Genomic DNA, 21178 nt, shown 5'->3' with positions numbered 1-21178 from the left:
GTTTACACGAATGGAAGGAGCTCTCAAGAACTGCCATCCTATGCTGATGTAGGGGTGTCACTCAAATAGCTTCATAACCAATGCAGAGGCAGTAATTAATGGGAGCATACTGAGGTTTATCCAATAGCCTGGTTAGCCCAGTGGTATTCAACTTATGTAGAAGAGCTGAGTTGTTTGCATGTAAAATGCTGATGGGCATGTCTACGGGCTTGTAGATCTGATCCCAGCATGTATGGGGGTGGCTGACAAATGGGTGTGGCAGGCATGTGCCTAGTTCTCACAGGTGGGAGGAGCTGTGATGAAAGGGATGGGCAGGCACCATTCTTAGACAAGTATAAAGATGTGAGTGGAACAGAGACATACCAGCTGGGATAAGCAAAATCGCCTCTGACTGTCTACTGAGAATTTCATTAGAGTGCTACCGCAATTTTCCCCTGAAACACTTTCATGAATTGCAAAGTAAATGGCACTGACTTAGGTTTTAACCCTCTGGGCGATACAATTATATCGCCCAGGAGGTGGCGCAGCACTATTTTTTAAATTTTTTTATTTTTTTAAATCATGTAGCGAGCCCAGGGCTCGCTACATGATAGCCGCAGCGCAGCGGCATCCCCCCACCCACTCCGATCGCCTTCGGCGATCAGAGTAAGCAGGAAATCCCGTTCAGAACGGGATTTCCTGCTGGGCTTCCCCGGTCGCCATGGCGACGGGGCGGGATGACGTCACCGACGTCATGGACGTCATGACGTCAGAGGGAGTCCCGATCCACCCCTCAGCGCTGCCTGGCACTGATTGGCCAGGCTGCGCAAGGGGTCGGTAGGGGGGGGGGCTGCACGGCACGGCGAGCGGCGGCGGATCGGCGGCGAGCGGCGGCGATCGGAAGTTACACGCAGCTAGCAAAGTGCTAGCTGCGTGTAACAAAAAAAAAATTATGCAAATCGGCCCACCAGGGCCTGAGAAATCCTCCTGCGCGATATACCCCGAGCTCAGCTCGGGATTATCGCTCAGGAGGTTAATCAGTGGTGCTCATCCAATATTCGGGTATCCGAACTACCCAGATAATTTAAACTTTTTAGCACTATCCAAACTTTGGATTGGATTCCGGATAGCCGTGCAAGTCCGAATAGCACTATCCGAGTTAATTCGGATTTCTATTTGATTCTACTCGGATACCCAAAAGTTCGGATTCGGATATCCGATTCAGATCCGGATACCGACGGATATCTGAGTATCCGGGTCCGAATCAATTCGGATTTTAAAAAGGGGTATCCGAGCACCCCTGGTCAAAAAGGATAATCAGAATATTTGGGTCTAATGTGAATATAGAATAATGTGAATATAGAGCAGGAATTAAAAGGTAGGCGAGTGTCATCTCACAGGGTCAGGCACAACCACAAGAGCTGTTAGAACTGTTATGCATTTTCAGGTTGTACGCATGCACATTTGCAGTCACCAAACTTTGCACATGCTGTACCAAGTCCAATGTCATGAAGCACATCGTTACATCATGTGCCTCTGCCCATGGCCATACACATGCATGCACACACATTTAACTGCCCAGACACCCAATCAGAAGCAAGATACATTAAGTACTACATACATTTTACTTTAACTACATTTAACAAAATAAATTTAATACTTTAACATTTAAGTATTTATTTATTTAACTATTTATATAGCGCCAACATATTACGCAGCGCTGTACAGAGTATACAATGTCTTGTCACTAACTGTCCCTCAGAGGGGCTCACAATCTAATCCCTACCATAGTCATATGTCTATATTGTGTAGTGTATGTATCCTGGTGTAGGGCCAATTTAGAGGAAGCCAATTAACTTATCTGTATGTTTTTGGGATGTGGGAGGAAACCGGAGTGCCCGGAGGAAACCCACATGGACACAACTTACAAACTCCTTGCAGGTGATGACCTGGCTGGGATTTGATCCAAGGACTCTGTGCTGCAAGGCGAGAGCACTACCACTACGCCACCATACTGCTCATGTTTATATGTTTGTATGTTTATATGTTTATTAATTATCACAATAACTTTAATTTTTCCTCATCATGAGTTTATGGCAATTAAGTTCAGGTCTAATAACAATAATGTACGTTTTTGGGAAAAATATACAGCTTAAAATCCCAGCACTGGAGGTCAGTATGGCGAATACCTCCACAGCCACCATGTATTTCCCTCTGGTGCTCAGATAGGCCGGGATCATGGCAATCCAGACACTGCAGAACACCAGCATGCTGAACGTGATGTACTTGGCCTCATTAAAGCTGTCCGGTAATGTCCTCACCATGAAAGCCAGGAGAAAACTCACAGCTGCCAGAAACCCCATATAACCCAACACAGAGTAGAAGCCAATCACTGACCCTTCATTACACTGAATGATGATCCTCCCTGGATGAGAGGTCATGTCATACTCTTTATGTGGAGGAAAGATGGACAACCAAATAATGCAGCTCAGAACTTGGAAAGAGAAACATGACCAGACCACATAACTGGCCACATTAACTGAGATCCATTTTTTCCAGGAGCTTCCAGGTTTGGTGGCCTTAAAAACAATGCAGACAGTGATAGTCTTGCCCAGAACAGATGACAAAGCCACGGAAAAGAATATTGCAAACAATTTTTGTCTCAGCATGCAGGTTATATCCACAGGACGTCCGAGGAACAAGAAGACACAGAGGAAGCTCAGCAGGATGGAGGTCAGGAGAATGAAGCTCACAGTCCGGTTATTGGCTTTCACAATTGGAGTGTCCCATTTATGAATGAATACTCCCAAAATAGCCAATGTTATAACTGAATATATTACTGTAATTACTGTAAAAAATAGAACTAAAACATCCTCATATGAGAGAAATTCATAGGTTTTAAGGATACATTTTACTTGTTTCTCATCCGGCCACTCTTCTTCGGGACACGTTTGGCACTTTTCACTGTCTGCAATTAAAGGGAACCAGAGATGAACGTTTCACACACAATAAACATATCAGTCGATAGCTTGTAAAGAATAAATGCTCTACCTGATAATTTCACCACTCTGGTGTGCCTTTTTTAGTGTTTTTTATCCATTATTGCTGCAGGAAAAATCCAATATGGCCACCAGCTCATATCCCTTCTGCTTCCAGGTTATGTTAGTTGTTCTGGATGTGCTGTCTAGGCTATATGAGACTAGGCTGCTGTCTAGGCTATATGAGAAAGGCTGCTGCAGCCTTTCATCTGTGTGCTTTCATTTTGGTATGACGTGCAGCTGCCTGTAGGAAGTCTCTCTCATAGGAATGAAACTGCAGTGATCATCATTATTTATGCAGAGTGCACACAGAGCACACAGATCATATTGCAGCCACACTTGTCTGTTTCACAGCTTCTCTCTCAGCAGCAGCAGCCCCTCCCATGTCAGAGCTCTCAGTATGCAAAGCAGGAAAGCTGAGCCAGGAGGGGGCAGGCTTTGGCTTGAAAAGAATCCACAGAAGAGTGACTCAGCTATAATGTTTCCAGGTCAAACCCAGACTGAAGCCTCAGTCGGGGATTCTTATCACAGCTGATAACAGACTAATTAAGGAGATAAGAATGAAACTAAAAGCAGGGTAGGTGTTTACTGTCATGTTCCCACTGATAAATGTAGTAAAATACATGAGGGTGCTTTGTCTCTGGTTCTCTTTAAAGGGTTAAACTTACATTAGAGTCTGCACTCAAAAGATAATCTCTAAAGTCCAAGTGGCAGTGAAATTCCAATGTTGAGAAAAATCAAGAGACTTGTAGTTTACTATATCAGAAGAATTTGTCTTACAGTGTATAATTTATACAGGTCCATGGTTGCAGTGGTGGGCCGAAATTTCGCATTTACGCATCGTAATCATAATGCGAAATTTCAGGGCAAATCATAATTAATTTTGTATGTAATAGTAATATTTCTTAATTTGACTTAACTTTTTGCGTAATTTTCATGCAATTTCGTGAAACTTTGTGCCAACTTTAGCGGTTACAAGCAAAGCCCCGCTACAGGCTATTACTACAAAAATTGCTACATATGTTAAAGGAGAACATTGGGTACAAGTAAAAAAAAAAAATATTTTTCAAAAAGACATTGACGTTTTTGAGAAAATCGATTTTAAATATGCAAAGAAAAATGGTTTTCAAACTAATTTTTTTAGTTTGAAAACCATTTTTCTTTGCATTTTTAAAATCGATTTTTTTCAAAAACAGTAAGGTCTTTTGGAAAAATTCTTTTTTTTTTACTTGTACTTACTATTCTCCGTAACATATGTAGCAATTTTGGTGTCACTACCATTTATGGGGGCTTTGCTATTCACTGCTAAAGTCGGCACGAAATTACACGAAAATTACGCGAAATTTTAGGCGAAGTTATAAATCACTATACGAAATCAATTGCATTTACAACTCATAATTACGTATAAGTGTAAATGTGAAAATTTACGCTAAATTTTGTGGAATTGTAATTAGTTGGTTACGATCATCACTGCACTGGGACTTGGATATACTACTATAGCTAGAGGTTTACTAGATCAGAGTTTAGTATAATGAGATTCTTCTGTAATACTTATTTGGTCAGCAGCTCGAAAATAAAAAAAAATAAAGGCAGGCTAAAACCTTTCTTATGTGTAACTTGGACAGCGGTACTCTGTGTACTCTTTTTGTAATATTGTTGCCATGAGAATGTCCAAAACCCCAAGCTTGCTGCCCACCCAAAGCAGAGGCTGTTGTTACTCTTTTTCAACATATCGACTAATCCTTTAACAGCTGGCCCAGATATAACTATCTCCTAGATTTAGAAAAAAAAAGTAATGTTAAATGAGTTTTCTCTAGAACAGCCTGGAGCAAACTACGGCCCGCGGGCCTGATCCGGCCCACATAAGCTGTGAATCTGGGTGACTGGATTCCTCTCCTACCTCCCTACAGAGTTGCAAGCGGGCTTTATTGAGAGGGATAAAGTAAGACACTCCCCAGCCCACAGACACCCAGATCTGTGCATAATGTAATTTCTGCCCTTTAGGGTTTAAAACATGACTTGGTTAATTTTTGGTGGGACTTTTGCCATGGACCCCCCTCCGGCATGCCACAGTCCAGGTATTATACCCCATTGAAACCACTTTTCCATCACTTTTTTAGCCAGAAACAATCTTTGAAGGTTTTAAAATTCATCTGCCCATTGAAGTCTATGGCAGTTCGCCGGGTTCGCCAGTTTGCAAACATTTGCGGAAGTTCACATTAGCTGTTTGGGAATTGAAAATTTCTTGTTTGCAACATCTCTATTCATGTACAGGAGCACAGCTGTGAACTTTCAGAGGGTCCCAGCATCTATTGGTGGTTGGGAGGAGGACGTGGGAAGCCTTCAGAGGATCCAGAGGCTTCCCTGTACTCTTGCCCATCATCGTTACAGATTTACTTTGCTTTGTTTCCCGTACCTGTTACATTAGACACCTCCCCTTTAGCACACGGGACACAATGATAGCAGCATGAATGGATTCCTCTTGTTGAGGCTTTCCTGTGTCCAGGAAGGCACCTCTTGTTGCACCGAGACTCTGGCCTCTTATACATGGAAATGAGAATTACAAATCTAGTTAGAAAGATAAATCAGATTCAGAAACTATCTAGCACTGGCATCTTTATGGACAATAAAAAAAAATAAAACTTCTTAAAACAAAGTGGAAGTTAAAGAGAATCTGAAGTGGAAAAAAAAAAAAAAAAAGCAGAAACTCACCTAAGGAGAAGGAAGGCTCTGAATCCAATAGAGCCTTCCCGTTCTCCTTACGGTCCCCCCGTTCCACCCTTGGATCCCCGGTTCAAATCTTCCACCATGGGAGGCTTCGGAAGTCTACAGGAGCACTTGCACGTGTGCAAGAGAGGACACTCGCACGTGCGCATTATGGAGCAGCCTGTCTTCGGTAGCCAGAGTGCTTCCGAGTTCCGAAGACTCCAGAAGCCGAACAGAAGTGGAAGAGAGCAGTCTACGACCAATCAGAGACTGCTATGCGTAGAGCCTGTGGGGGAACGTGGGGACCATGAGGAGACCGGGAAGGCTCTATAGTACCCAGAACCTTCCCTCTTCTTAGGTATTTGTTTTTTTTTTACTTCTACTTCAGATTCTCTTTCAATAAATAATGAGAGAAGAGAACATTTCTTAAAGATGTAGCTGATACCATGGATTGATTTGGCTCAACAATTTGGGTAATCACACATCACCATTTGAAATAACTCTGTCTTTTTTTCCCCTTAAAGTGAACCTCCGGACTAAAAATCTACTCAGCAGCACTGAATAGGCTTGGTGTTTCTTTAACAGTTTCACAGCATCAGAACTTTGTTTTTCTTACCAAAGCCTCATTTTTAGCTGCATTTTTACCTAAGCTCCACCCATCAAAGAAAAAAAGCCCGGGCTTTTTTTCCCTGATGCTGTGCAGAGCATGATGGGATTTCCTATGTTGTTTTTCTCGTTGCCTAGCAACTGGGAGGGGTGATCAGGACACAGGACAGTTGAAACTGTGTCTCATGCTCCGTGTCACCTCCTTTCAACCAAAAAGATGGCTGCCATCATGAAATCAAACATTTGCCTGATCTTTGAAAACAGTGTTGGTAAGAGATTATATTACCTATCTATTTTAATTAACGTAACTAATGTAACTTAATGACAGTATGTTTCTTTAGGCTGGAGTTCCTCTTTAAAGTGGATCCGAGATGAACTTTTACTCATTGCATAATTGTGTTCCTTTCCTATTGTTTATAGGGCATTCTTCAAGCCAAATACTTTTTAGTTTTTGTTTTAATACTCTAATTCCCTATAAACTACACAAGCCACGCCCACAGGTTTTCAGAGAGCCAAGGCACTTTCAGACAGTAGCAAGGGCTCATGGGAGCTCAGTCTGGGCAGGAGGAGGGGGAGGTATTACTAGCCAGAGATTTCAGAGGCAGAGGGGAGGAGGGAGGAGGAGGGGGGATTCGTTTTCTTTGCTCAAGATGCAGATAAGCCTGCCTCTGTGTAATGTTTACAAACAACATGGCTGCTGTCATTGTATCACAGGAAGAAATAATCATACACTATTAAAGCTATTTGCAGCTAGATTTGCTGTGTAAACTATCTAAACTTTAGGTAACATATATAGACAAGTTACTTGTTAAAGTTAGTTTTTCATCTCGGATCCGCTTTAACTATCATACTGAAACATAAAAACACAAAAATATAAAGATGTATTTAAAAATAAAAATATACCAGTTCATTCTCTATTATAGGTTACATTTTCAGTTTAACTACCCTAAGACTGCCTATTGCCAATTGGCATCAGGTCCTGGAGCCGGCTTGTGCAGGAGATCATGTGCAGGCTGCGCGCGCATCTCCTGTTTGGAAGGCGGAGCTCTGCGATCGCCGCTCGGAGACTGTTAGATGGCGAAACCGCCGTCTTTTCACTTAGTACAGCGTTGCGATCTGCAGCAGCGCTGTACTAGGGACAGCCGTGTGACACCGCTGTCCCCATGGGGCACAAGAGAGCGATCGGCTCTCATAGGCTGAAGCCTATGACAGCCGATCACCATGATTGGCTAGCGGCAGGGAGGGAGGGAATAAAAAAATAGCTATATTTATTAAAAAACAAATGACACAAATATTTACAAAGAATAAAAAATAAATAAACACAGGGGGAGCAATCAAACCCCACCAGCAGAGAGCTCTGTTGGTGGGGAGAAAAGGGGGGAGGGGGGGATCACTTGTGTGCTGTGTTGTGCAGACCTGCAGCGTGCATTGGACTATTAAGAGAAAAATGGCCTGGTCTTTAGGGGGTTTAATACTGTGATACTCAAGTGGTTAAAAAGCTATCTACTTAAATTACACACACAAATGCACTCCTCAGTGTGTATCCTCAGTATGAAATAATCTTAATTGTTAGTACAGTGCATCTAGAAAGTATTCACAGCTCATCACTTTTTTCCACAATTTGTTAGGTTACAGCCTTATTCCAAAACGTATTAAATTAATGTTTCCTTCAAAATTCTACACACAACTCCCCATAATGACAACGTGAAAAAAGTTTACTTGCGATTTTTGCAATTTTATTAAAAAATATCAAAAATTGAGAAAGCACATAAGTATCCACAGCCTTTGCCATGAAGCTTAAAATTGAGCCCAGGTGCATCCTGTTTCCCATGAATGCATTTAAAGGGGACTTAGATGCTTTCCTTGCGTTGAAAGACATCCATGGCTACAATTACTAGGTAATGCCTAATGATGTTGATCCAGGGATTTTATCTGATTGCCATCTGGAGTCGGGAAGGAATTTTTCCCTTTAGGGGCTAATTGGACCATGCCTTGTAAGGATTTTTTCGCCTTCCTCTGGATCAACAGGGATATGTGAGGGAGCAGGCTGGTGTTGTACTTTATACTGGTTGAACTCGATGGACGTATGTCTTTTTTCAACCCAAATAACTATGTAACTATGTAACTATGATCAGTCTTGAGATGTTTCTGCAGCTTAATTGGAGTCCACCTGTGGTAAATTCATTTGATTGGACATGATTTGGAAAGGCACACCCTTGTCTATATAAGGTCCCACTGTTGACAGTTCATGTCAGAGCACAAACCAATCATAAAGTCAAACGGATTTTCTGTAGACCTCCGAGACAGGATTGTCTCAAGGCACAAATCTGTGAAAGGTTACAGAAAAATGTATGCTGCTTTGGAGGTCCTGATGAGCACAGTGGCCTCCATCATTTGTAAGTGGAAGAAGTCCAAAACCACTGGACTCTTCCTAGAGCTGGCTTGCCATCTAAACTGACGTGACCAAGAACCCAATGGTCCCTCTGTCAAAGCCCCAGAGGTTCTCTGTGGAGGGAGGAGAACCTTCGAGAAGGAAAACCATCCACCAATCAGGCCTGTATGGTAGAGTACAGAACACACACCTGATTTAAATATTTCAACCCAGATCAGCCTTGAAAGAGGAAAAACAAAAATAAAAACATAACTTTTAATGAAAGATCAAAGATAAAAACGTAGTAGAGTTGCTAACACATACTAGTTTGGTGACAAAACAGAGGAAGGTGATACTAATGAATAGTAATATCCTCAGCTTATATTGCAAGGGATACATTCACTCTACTCACTGCAATGATAAATACAAAATACACCCCCTACATTAACAACCCTGCATGTTTCAGTCCCTCTATAAGTGGGGACCTTCCTCAGGGGAACGAAAAGTGCCACACATACAAGGTTCTAAGTGCTAAAGTTCAATGTGTAAATTTATCACATCAAGTAACAGTATGATAGCATGTTGGCCTAAGCAGCAACCAGCTTAGGCCAACATGCTTTCATTTCATTGCTGCAACGCTCATCACCAGGCCAATACCATCCCTACAGTGAAGTATGGTGGTGGCAGCATCATGCTTTGGGAATGTTATTTTGAGTGGCAGGAACATGAAGACTAGTCAGGATAAAGGGAAAGATGACTGCAGCAATGTACACAGACAATCTGGATGAAAACCGGCTCCAGAGAGCTCAGAAGTGACCTATAGTACTTAAAGCAAACATATGTGAAATAGAACCTTCTATTGTTTGTGAAATTGTACCTTCTTAAAACAGAAGTTTTTGTGATTATTCAGGTTGGAGTGAGCTCTGAGGTGTCCTGCAATGCATCACTGCTGAATTGTCCTAAAGCAAGAATTTGTTTTTGGACTCAGAGAGACCCAGAAAATCAGGCCGGGTTAGTCCATGGGAAGGGTGTCATTGCTGAGGTTGCAAGATTAAGGACACACTAAAGGGGGGGGGGGAGACCCTGCCAAAGGCTTACAATCTAAAGCCTCTTTAAAATTGTTTAAAAAGGTCTTCAGTATCTACCACACTTTGAAGAGTACCCACAGCTAAGCTATGATTACCTGGTGTGAGAGGATGATACCATTGAATGCCTCAGAAACATACTTTCTGCTTTTTTGACTTTACTTTCCTCTGGATTGAGTCCCAAGAGGCTAAACTTGATGGAATGTGTCCTGTGTAAATATGTAACTGGAGACATTTAAAAAGAAATTATTTTCCAGGTGATGGTTTCTTACTATCCGGAAACAGAAAAGAAAACATTTTGGGTACTTACGTATTATCCCATCTAGTAGAACGGCTCGGCAGTTAGACAGGCTGAAAAAGTCTGCACTGTGTTTCTTGAGCAGCTGATACATCATGCAGAGGCGGCCTTAGAGTATGCACACACACACACACACACACACACACACACACACACACAGACACACACACACACACACACACACAGACACACACACAGACACACACACACACACACACAGACACACACACACACACACACACACACACACACACACAGATATGCTGTGGAAACACACACTCTGTATAGGTTAGATAGGTAGGTGCCCCGCAGTATAGTTTAGATAGGTAGGTGCCCCGCAGTATAGATTAGATAGGTGCCTGCAGTATAGATTAGATAGGTAGGCGCTGGCAGTATAGATTATAGGTGCCTGCAGTATAGATTAGATCGGTAGGTGCCCCGCAGTATAGACTAGATAGGTGCCTGCAGTATAGATTAGATAGGTAGGTGCCCCGCAATATTATTATTATTATTATTATTATTTAGTATTTATATAGCGCCGACATATTACGCAGCGCTGTACAGTATATATATTGTCTTGTCACTAACTGTCCCTCAAAGGAGCTCACAATCTAATCCCTACTATTATCATATGTCTATGTTTGTATTATGTAAAGTAAGTACTGTAGTCTAGGGCCAATTTAGGGATGAGCCAATTAACTTATCTGTATGTTTTTGGGATATGGGAGGAAACCGGAGTACCCGGAGGAAACCCACGCAGACACGGGGAGAACATACAAACTCCTTGCAGATAGTGCCCTGGCTGGGAATCGAACCAGGGACCCAGCGCTGCAAGGCAAGAGCGCTAACCACTACGCCACCGTGCTGCCCACAATATAGATTAGATAGGTTCCTGCAGTATAGATAAGATAGGTAGGTGCCCGCAGTATAGATTAGATAGGTGCCCTGCAGTATAGATTAGACAGGTAGGTACCCTGCAGTATAGGTAGTGTTGGGCGAACAGTGTTCGCCACTGTTCGGGTTCTGCAGAACATCACCCTGTTCGGGTGATGTTCGAGTTCGGCCGAACACCTGACGGTGCTCGGCCAAACCGTTCGGCCATATGGCCGAACTAAGAGCGCATGGCCGAACGTTCCCCGAACGTTCGGCTAGCGCTGTGATTGGCCGAACGGGTCACGTGGTTCGGACCCGAACGCGCTCTGATTGGCCGAACGGTCACGTGGTTCGGGTAAATAAATACCCGAACCACGTCATATCTCCGCCATTTGTCTGTGGGTTTAGCTTTGGGTAGGCAGGCAGGGTAGTTCGCGCTCCAGCCACGCTAGCCAGGGTCCCCCCTGTCATTGTGTCACTGCTGGGAACAGTAGTACACCGCTTGCTCAGCCACACTATATAGCATTCTGTTTACTGCCACTCTGTGTACCTCGCTCAGCCACACTATATAGCATTCTGTTTACTGCCACTCTGTGTCTGCTGGGAATAGTAGTACACCGCTTGCTCAGCCACACTATATAGCATTCTGTTTACTGCCACTCTGTGTACCTCGCTCAGCCACACTATATAGCATTCTGTTTACTGCCACTCTGTGTCTGCTGGGAATAGTGGTACACCGCTCGCTCAGCCACACTATATAGCATTCTGTTCACTGTTCTGTGTCTGCTTGGAATAGTGGTACACCGCTCGCTCAGCCACACTATATAGCATTCTGTTTACTGTTCTGTGTCTGCTGGGAATAGTGGTACACCGCTCGCTCAGCCACACTATATAGCATTCTGTTTACTGTTCTGTGTCTGCTGGGAATAGTGGTACACCGCTCGCTCAGCCACACTATATAGCATTCTGTGCACTGTTCTGTGTCTGCTGGGAATAGTGGTACACCGCTCGCTCAGCCACACTATATAGCATTCTGTTCACTGTTCTGTGTCTGCTGGGAATAGTGGTACACCGCTCGCTCAGCCACACTATATAGCATTCTGTTTACTGTTCTGTGTCTGCTGGGAATAGTGGTACACCGCTCGCTCATCCACACTATATAGCATTCTGTTCACTGTTCTGTGTCTGCTGGGAATAGTGGTACACCGCCCGCTCAGCCACACTATATAGCATTCTGTTCACTGTTCTGTGTCTGCTGGGAATAGTGGTACACCGCTCGCTCAGCCACACTATATAGCATTCTGTTTACTGTTCTGTGTCTGCTGGGAATAGTGGTACACCGCTCGCTCATCCACACTATATAGCATTCTGTTCACTGTTCTGTGTCTGCTGGGAATAGTGGTACACCGCCCGCTCAGCCACACTATATAGCATTCTGTTCACTGTTCTGTGTCTGCTGGGAATAGTGGTACACCGCTCGCTCAGCCACACTATATAGCATTCTGTTCACTGTTCTGTGTCTGCTGGGAACAGTAGTACACCGCTCGCTCAGCCAGAGTATATAGCATTGTGTTTACTGCCACTCTGTGTACACCGCTCAGCCAGACTATATACCATTGTTTACTGACACTCTGTGTACACCGCTCAGCCAGACTATATACCATTGTTTACTGACACTCTGTGTACACCGCTCAGCCAGACTATATACCATTGTTTACTGCCACTCTGATTCTGCTGGGAACAGTAGTACACCGCTCGCTCAGCCAGACTATATAGCATTGTGTTTACTGCCACTCTGTGTACACCGCTCAGCCAGACTATATACCATTGTTTACTGACACTCTGTGTACACCGCTCAGCCAGACTATATACCATTGTTTACTGAAACTCTGTGTACACCGCTCAGCCAGACTATATACCATTGTTTACTGCCACTCTGATTCTGCTGGGAACAGTAGTACACCGCTCGCTCAGCCAGACTATATACCATTGTTTACTGACACTATATAGCAGACTATATAGCATTGTGTGTACACCGCTCAGCCAGACTATATACCATTGTTTACTGACACTCTGTGTACACCGCTCAGCCAGACTATATACCATTGTTTACTGCCACTCTGATTCTGCTGGGAACAGTAGTACACCGCTCGCTCAGCCAGACTATATACCATTGTTTACTGACACTCTGTGTACACCGCTCAGCCAGACTATATACCATTGTTTACTGCCACTCTGATTCTGCTGGGAACAGTAGTACACCGCTCGCTCAGCCAGACTATATACCATTGTTTACTGACACTCTGTGTACACCGCTCAGCCAGACTATATACCATTGTTTACTGCCACTCTGATTCTGCTGGGAACAGTAGTACACCGCTCGCTCAGCCAGACTATATAGCATTGTGTTTACTGCCACTCTGTGTACACCGCTCAGCCACACTATATAGCATTGCGTACTCTGCCAGTCAGTGTGTATATTGCTGGGATCAGTAATACTCCACTCACCGTCAACCACTATATGAGCTCAACATGAGTTCCCCAGAGACCTCCGCTGTGAGCAGCACTCCCAACAACAGCAACAGCCAACGCCCCACGCAAGCTATAACATCCACCCCAGCAGCCAGTGGTCAGCAGCAGCCCTCCCCGGAGGAGAACGTTGTGTCCATCAGTCGGTCGCCAGAGCGATTAATGAGGGCTGCCATTGAGGAGATGATGGGGCCTGATGTGGAGGAGGAGGTCTGGCTCAGGCCAGCATCCCAAGTTAATGTTGAGGACGATGAGGGGTCTGTGTCTGGGGATGTTGGGGTGGCAGAGGTGGTGGGTGGGTCAGACTCAGGAGAAGAGTTGTATGATGAGGATGATGATCGGGACCATCTGTATGTGCCTCAGAGTCCGACCCCGGAAAACATGTTGTATCGTGTGTTTAGGTACTAAAATCTGCGTTCCCTCCCAGTAGTGTTGGGCGAACAGTGTTTGCCACTGTTCGGGTTCTGCAGAACATCACCCTGTTCGGGGTGACTATATAGCAGACTATATAGCATTGTGTTTAATGCCACTCTGTGTACACGGCTCAGCCACACTATATAGCATTGTGTTTACTTCCACTCTGTGTCTGCTGGGAACAGTAGTACACCGCTCACCCGCCACTGTATAGCATTGTGCTCTGTGTCACTGCTGACAATAGTGGTACACCGCTCACCCACCACTGTATAGCATTTCTGTACTGCCACTGTACTGCTGCCAGTCAGCGTGTACTTTAAGGATAAGTGAAATGAGGAAGAAATCCGGTGAAAGAGGGAGGGGCAAGGGAAGAGGTGTTTCCCCTGACGGTTCACGTACAGGCCACAGGGGAGCACCCAAGAAAACCCACTCAATACTGCCCATGTTGTCCAGGACAACAACCCTCACAGATCCAAAAGAACAGGACCAGATAATTACTTGGATGACCTCTCAAGCGTCCAGCAGTGGGTTAAGCAGCACCAGCACATCACGCACGAGGTCCGAGTCCTCAGCCAGTTAAAGTCTGGGCTTTCTTTGAAGACTGCACTGAGGATGTTACCATGGCGATTTGCAAGGTGTGCAAGACCCGCCTGAGCAGGGGGAAAAGTATTAACAACCTCTCCACCACCAGCATGAGCCGCCACATTCTATCCAAACATCCCACTCTGTGGGCAAACGCGGCAGGACAGGGTACCACCAGCAACACTGCCTCCCTTGGGTTCACCAGACTCACCACCAGACCCGCCTCAGCAGCAGCAGTAGCCCAGCCATTGCGTGGTTCACAACATTCACAAACATCAGACGATGCTGACACTGTCACTTTCCGGACTAGTGCTCTTGAGGTCTCCCAGTGTTCATCAAACACAACAACCAACAGCCCTTCGGTGTGCAGCGCTACGGTTGAGTTGTCTGTCTCTGAGATGTTTGAGCACAAGAGGAAATTGCCAGCAAATGACCCCCGGGCCGTGGCAGTAACAGCCAGCCAGCATAGCCAAGCTTCTGGCCTGCGAAATGCTGCCATATCGAGTGGTGGAGACAAACAGCTTCAAGGGCATGATGTCAGTGGCCATCCCACGTTACGTTGTTCCCAGCCGCTACCACTTTGCGCGCTCTGCAGTGCCTGAGTTGCATGAGCACGTGGTCAGCTAAATAACCCGAAGCTTGAAGAATGCCGTTGCCTGCAAGGTTCACCTCACCACTGACACCTGGACGAGTGCGTTCGGCCAGGGTCGATACATCTCCCTTACCGCGCACTGGGTGAACCTTGTGGAGCCTGGCAGCGATTCCTCACCTGCTACGGCGCGGGTGTTGCCCACGCCGCAAACAGCTGGATAACAACAGCAGCACCTACCTCTCTGACTCCTTCTCCTCCAACGCATCTCAAAGCTGTACCTCATCCGGAAATGCTAACCCAGCACCAGCAGCAGTAGGATCGTGGAAGCAGTGCAGCACAGCTGTTGGCATGCGTCAGCAAGCGTTGCTGAAGCTGATCTGCCTTGGGGATAAGCAGCACACAGGGGAGGAAATTTGGAGGGGAATAAAGGAACAGACGGATTTGTGGCTGGCACCGCTGGACCTGAAACCGGGCATGAAGCTAGACACCTGGCACGAACTGGCAATGTACGCAATAGAGGTGCTGGCTTGCCCGGCAGCCAGCGTTATGTCGGAACGCTGTTTCAGTGCTGCCGGAGGCATCATCACAGATCGGCGTATCCGCCTCTCCACAGAAAATGCAGACCGTCTGACTCAAATTAAAATGAATCAATCCTGGATTGGAAACGACTACGCAACACTCCTGGACCCCAACCAAGTAACATGACCGATGAACATCTGGGATGGTTTAGCGTTTCCGGTCCCTGTTTATTGAACCTCTCATCTGTATTACATTTATGACTGCATGGCGGCAAAAAGCATTGCTGCTATATCCGCACGCTTTTTGTCCTCATGCAAGGCCTGGGTTGTTGTGTCTCACAAAGCGTGGCCTTCTCCTCCTGCGCCTCCTCCTGTTCCATCACGTGTGCTGCTGCTGCTGCTGCTGCTGCTGGGTTACCGTTGCCGCGTGGTCCCTGTTTATGGAACCTCTTATCTTTATTACATTTATGACTACATGGCGGTACAAAGCATGCTATCCGCACGCTTTTTGTCCTCATGCAAGGCCTGGGTTGTTGTGTCTCACAAAGCGTGGCCTTCTCCTCCTGCGCCTCCTCCTGTTCCATCACGTGTGCTGCTGCTGCTGCTGCTGCTGGGTTAGCGTTGCCGCGTGGTCCCTGTTTATTGAACCTCTTATCTTTATTACATTTATGACTACATGGCGGTACAAAGCATGCTATCCGCACGCTTTTTGTCCTCATGCAAGGCCTGGGTTGTTGTGTCTCACAAAGCGTGGCCTTCTCCTCCTGCGCCTCCTCCTGTTCCATCACGTGTGCTGCTGCTGCTGCTGCTGCTGCTGGGTTACCGTTGCCGGTCCCTGTTTATGGAACCTCTTATCTTTATTACATTTATGACTACATGGCGGTACAAAGCATGCTATCCGCACGCTTTTTGTCCTCATGCAAGGCCTGGGTTGTTGTGTCTCACAAAGCGTGGCCTTCTCCTCCTGCGCCTCCTCCTGTTCCATCACGTGTGCTGCTGCTGCTGCTGCTGCTGGGTTAGCGTTGCCGCGTGGTCCCTGTTTATTGAACCTCTTATCTTTATTACATTTATGACTACATGGCGGTACAAAGCATGCTCTCCGCACGCTTTTTGTCCTCATGCAAGGCCTGGGTTGTTGTGTCTCACAAAGCGTGGCCTTCTCCTCCTGCGCCTCCTCCTGTTCCATCACGTGTGCTGCTGCTGGGTTAGCGTTGCCGCGTGGTCCCTGTTTATTGAACCACTTATCTTTATTACATTTATGACTGCATGGTGGTACAAAGCATGCTATCCGCACGCTTCTTGTCCTCATGCAAGGCCTGGGTTGTTGTGTCTCAAAGCGTGGCCTTCTCCTCCTGCGCCACCCTCCTCCTGTTCCATCACGTGTGCTGCTGCTGGGTTAGCATTACCGGTCCCTTTTCCTGGAACCTCTTATATGTATTACATTTATGACTGCATGCCGACAAAAAGCATGTTACCTGTGCAAAGAAAACAGACATTTCCCGCATTTAAAAGACAGTTTTCCCTTTGAAACTTTAAAATCGATTTTCTCAAAAACTATAAGCTCTTTTTGCTAAATTTTTTTTTCCTCTTGTACCCACTCCCAAGGTGCACATACCCTGTAAATTTGGGGTATGTAGCATGTAAGGAGGCTTTACAAAGCACAAAAGTTCGGGTCCCCATTGACTTCCATTATGTTCGGAGTTCGGGTCGAACACCCGAACATCGCGGACATGTTCGGCCTGTTCGGCCCGAACCCGAACATCTAGATGTTCGCCCAACACTAAGTATAGGTTAGATAGGTGCCCTGCAGTATAGATTAGATAGGTAGGTGCCCCGCAGTATAGATTGGATAGGTAGGTGCTCCACAGTATAGATTAGATAGGTGCCCGCATTATAGATTAGATAGGTAGGTGCCTCACAGTATAGATTAGATAGGTGCCCTGCAGTATAGATTAGATAGGTAGGTGCCCTGCAGTATAGATTAGATAGGTGCCAGCCTGCAGTATAGATTAGACAGGTAGGTACCCTGCAGTATAGATTAGATAGGTGCCCCGCAGTATAGATTGGATAGGTAGGTGCTCCACAGTATAGATTAGATAGGTGCCCGCAGTATAGATTAGATAGGTGCCCTGCAGTATAGATTAGATAGGTAGGTGCCCCACAGTATAGATTAGATTGGTGCCCTGCAGTATAGATTAGATAGGTAGGTGCCCTGCAGTATAGATTAGATAGGTGCCAGCCTGCAGTATAGATTAGATAGGTGCCAGCCTGCAGTATAGGTTAGATAGGTGCCTGCAGTATAGATTAGATAGGTAGGTGCCCCGCAGTATAGAGTAGATAGGTGCCAGCCTGCAGTATAGATTAGATAGGTGCCAGCCTGCTGTATAGGTTAGATAGGTGCCTGCAGTATAGATTAGATAGGAAGGTGCCTCCAGTATAGATTAGATAGGTAGGTGCCCCACAGTATAGATTAGATAGGTGCCCTGCAGTATAGATTAGATAGGTAGGTGCCCCACAGTATAGGTTAGATAGGTGCCCTGCAGTATAGATTAGATAGGTAGGTGCCCTGCAGTATAGATTAGATAGGTGCCAGCCTGCAGTATAGATTAGATAGGTGCCAGCCTGCAGTATAGGTTAGATAGGTGCCTGCAGTATAGATTAGATAGGAAGGTGACTCCAGTATAGATTAGATAGGTAGGTGCCCCACAGTATAGGTTAGATAGGTGCCCTGCAGTATAGATTAGATAGGTAGGTGCCCTGCAGTGTAGATTAGATAGGTGCCAGCCTGCAGTATAGATTAGATAGGTGCCAGCCTGCAGTATAGGTTAGATAGGTGCCTGCAGTATAGGTTAGATAGGTGCCTGCAGTATAGATTAGATAGGAAGGTGCCTCCAGTATAGATTAGATAGGTAGGTGCCCCACAGTATAGATTAGATAGGTGCCCTGCAGTATAGATTAGATAGGTAGGTGCCCTGCAGTATAGATTAGATAGGTGCCAGCCTGCAGTATAGGTTAGATAGGTGCCTGCAGTATAGATTAGATAGGTAGGTGCCCTCAGTATAGATTAAATAGGTAGGTGCCCCGCAGTATAGAGTAGATAGGTGCCTGCAGTATAGATTAGACAGGTACGTGCCCTGCAGTACAGGTTAGACAGGTAGGTTCTTTGAGTAAAAGTTAGATTGGCAAGTGGCTGCAGGGGTGGGTAGAGCGCGCATTGAAGTTAAAACTCACCTTTCTTCTGCCGATCCTCGTACCTTCCATCTCCTTCCTGTCCCGGCATCTGTGTATTGGTAACAGTGCCCCCTGTGGTGACATGCGGTCACGTCATCACAGGGGGTGCTGTTACCGATACGTCAGATGCTGGGAGAGGAGGAGATGGAACCTGCGATGATCGGCAGAAGATATGTGAGTTTTAACAACTATGCCCGCACTCCCCACCGCCGCAGAGGGTGCGGGGCCTCTCCAGGCGCGGGGCCTGGGGCAATGGCCCCACTTGCCACCCCCAAAGGCCGGCTCTGCACCACGGATCAGCTGCTCCATTCCGCACAACTTTTTTTGTGACCTCGTAACAAGGTGCCCAAGTTTCACGTGATAGTGTACATGCTGGGGACCTCTGTAAATAGAGACAGAGCTGTCAGCTCTCCCCCATAGTATCAAACGGAGGTGGGGCTGTGGCACTCAGTTTTTGGCTGGGTTGCCATAGAGTTGTGGGCTGCTACTGTTCTGGTAACCGGAACTCTCTGCGAACAAACTTCGGGAGGGAGTGACAGTGACCCAGGCTGCAGCTTGAGGCCAGTGGGGAGCAGAGCTCTGAACTCCGTATTGGGCCTGATGATCCCCCAGCCATTCCACTACCTCTTCTACCCAATCAGAGCAGCAACACCCTGACATCCCTGAACTCGTCACTCTCCATCACAACCTGGGCGGCCCCTCCATCCGCTCCCAGGCTAGCCACCCCGGGAGTCAGTCTGGGAGGGATCCTGCCGGGAGCACAAGCCCCACCCACTGCACTGCGATCACCACCCTTCCCTCACTGTTAGCTGAAAGGAATTCATGACGAATCATCTGCTGAAGAAAAGTTGCATACACTTTCCCAGCCTGTCTAACCGCCGAGCCGTCCTGCTAGACGGGATATTACATAAGTACCAAAATTTGATGCAGTAATAGAACATCCTTTAGAAGACAAAGAGGTGTCCTGCTAAATTGCATTTATTTGTTTGCAGTACATGTATGCGCTGTGCAGAGTACTGCAAGCATGAATGAGTCCAAATACCACAGATAGAACCATAAATCTATTTATGTTTGACTTACTGTGTTGTTTTTCCATGTGATGTCTGCATCACGAACACTGAACTGCATCCCTCCTTCCAATGGTTCTTCAAACCAACCCACCCGGATTCTTTCCTGGAAATAGCCATCCTGCTTCAAATCAAGCGCAATCCAGTTTTCAATGTGCAGGACGTTGGGCAGCTCTCCGTATTCATTAAAGGAAATGCTATCTCCACATTTATCCTCAAAGTTAACTTTTTGCATATATTTGTTCATCTTACAGAAAACAAAGGAAAAATCAAATACATACTTTATAATCAGTTTACACTTAGATTTCCATACCTCCCAACTTTTTGAAATAAGAAAGAGGAACACTTAAGCCACACCCCTACCACACCCCTAACCATGCCCTCAGCACACCCCTATATTTTTAATTCGAAAAAAATATGTAGTTTTATGATTCAAACTACAATGGTTCTTGCCATCCTGGTTAGTTTTCCTTCATATTAACATGTAAAAATGAGAAATATATCAATTTAAAGGATGAGAATAGAGTCAATTAAACACATTTTCAGTAGAAAAATATATATATTTACATAGAGATCTGTACATCAGTCCTGAAAGAGGTACAAATGAGGAAGAAAGAGGGACAGAGGGACAGGGCTCCCGAAGAGGGACTGTCCCTCCTAAAGAGAGACAGTTGGGAGCTGTGGATTTCACGTGTTTTCTTTTCACATTTGTGATGTGTGAGTTCAAGGCAAGCCAGTTGGAACTAAATCAAATAGCCAGAAAAAAAATGTTTGTTTTTTTGCACCAAAATGTAAGTGCAATCCAAAGATCACTAATCTCTGGGGAGAGATAGAGACATTTCTTAAACAATTGCCTATGTTTCTGAGCACAATTTCACCTGAAATGGTATTACTCCATGTTAGAACATGGGACCTTCCCCCGAGTGAAAGGTTTATTTTCAACCACATTTGTGTAGTAACTAGAATATTGATTGCCGACAACTGGAAGTCACACTATGTACCAACATTAGAAGAAGTATTAAGGAAAGTGGAATCCAACATGAGAGCTGAAAGATCTTGGGCTATAAAAAACAGTACTATAGGTGCATTTTGGAAAAAAGCTTATCTATGGCCTACTATATATGTTGATTCTAAGATTCAAGAAGTCTAATCTCTTATCTAACCCTCACATGGATAAATGAATAGTGACTATTAATGTTGTTGTACTAGGGCATTGTCTAGAAACTTAGTGTTGTTGTTGCCTGGCTTGGACTCTCCACTGTTACATTACATCACTTGGACCTACAAAG

General features: G+C 45.4%; 1 protein-coding gene across 1 annotated transcript in view; it reads right to left on the bottom strand.

The window, feature by feature from the left end:
- Positions 1-2048: 2048 nt before the first annotated feature.
- LOC137524509 (vomeronasal type-2 receptor 26-like) overlaps positions 2049-21178 on the bottom strand; it is a 50742-nt gene continuing 31612 nt past the window's right edge. The window contains exons 4-6 of the mRNA XM_068244881.1: positions 19903-20136; positions 5434-5557; positions 2049-2827 (exon numbers count right to left, since the gene is read on the bottom strand). Of these exons, the coding sequence (XP_068100982.1) occupies positions 2049-2827; positions 5434-5557; positions 19903-20136 (1137 nt within the window). The remainder of the gene's footprint in view (positions 2828-5433; positions 5558-19902; positions 20137-21178) is intronic.

This window comes from Hyperolius riggenbachi, chromosome 1, assembly GCF_040937935.1.
Source record: "Hyperolius riggenbachi isolate aHypRig1 chromosome 1, aHypRig1.pri, whole genome shotgun sequence".
Lineage (NCBI taxonomy): Eukaryota > Metazoa > Chordata > Amphibia > Anura > Hyperoliidae > Hyperolius > Hyperolius riggenbachi.
Note: the sequence above shows the minus strand (reverse complement) of the source record. Positions and strands in the feature narration are given on the sequence as shown.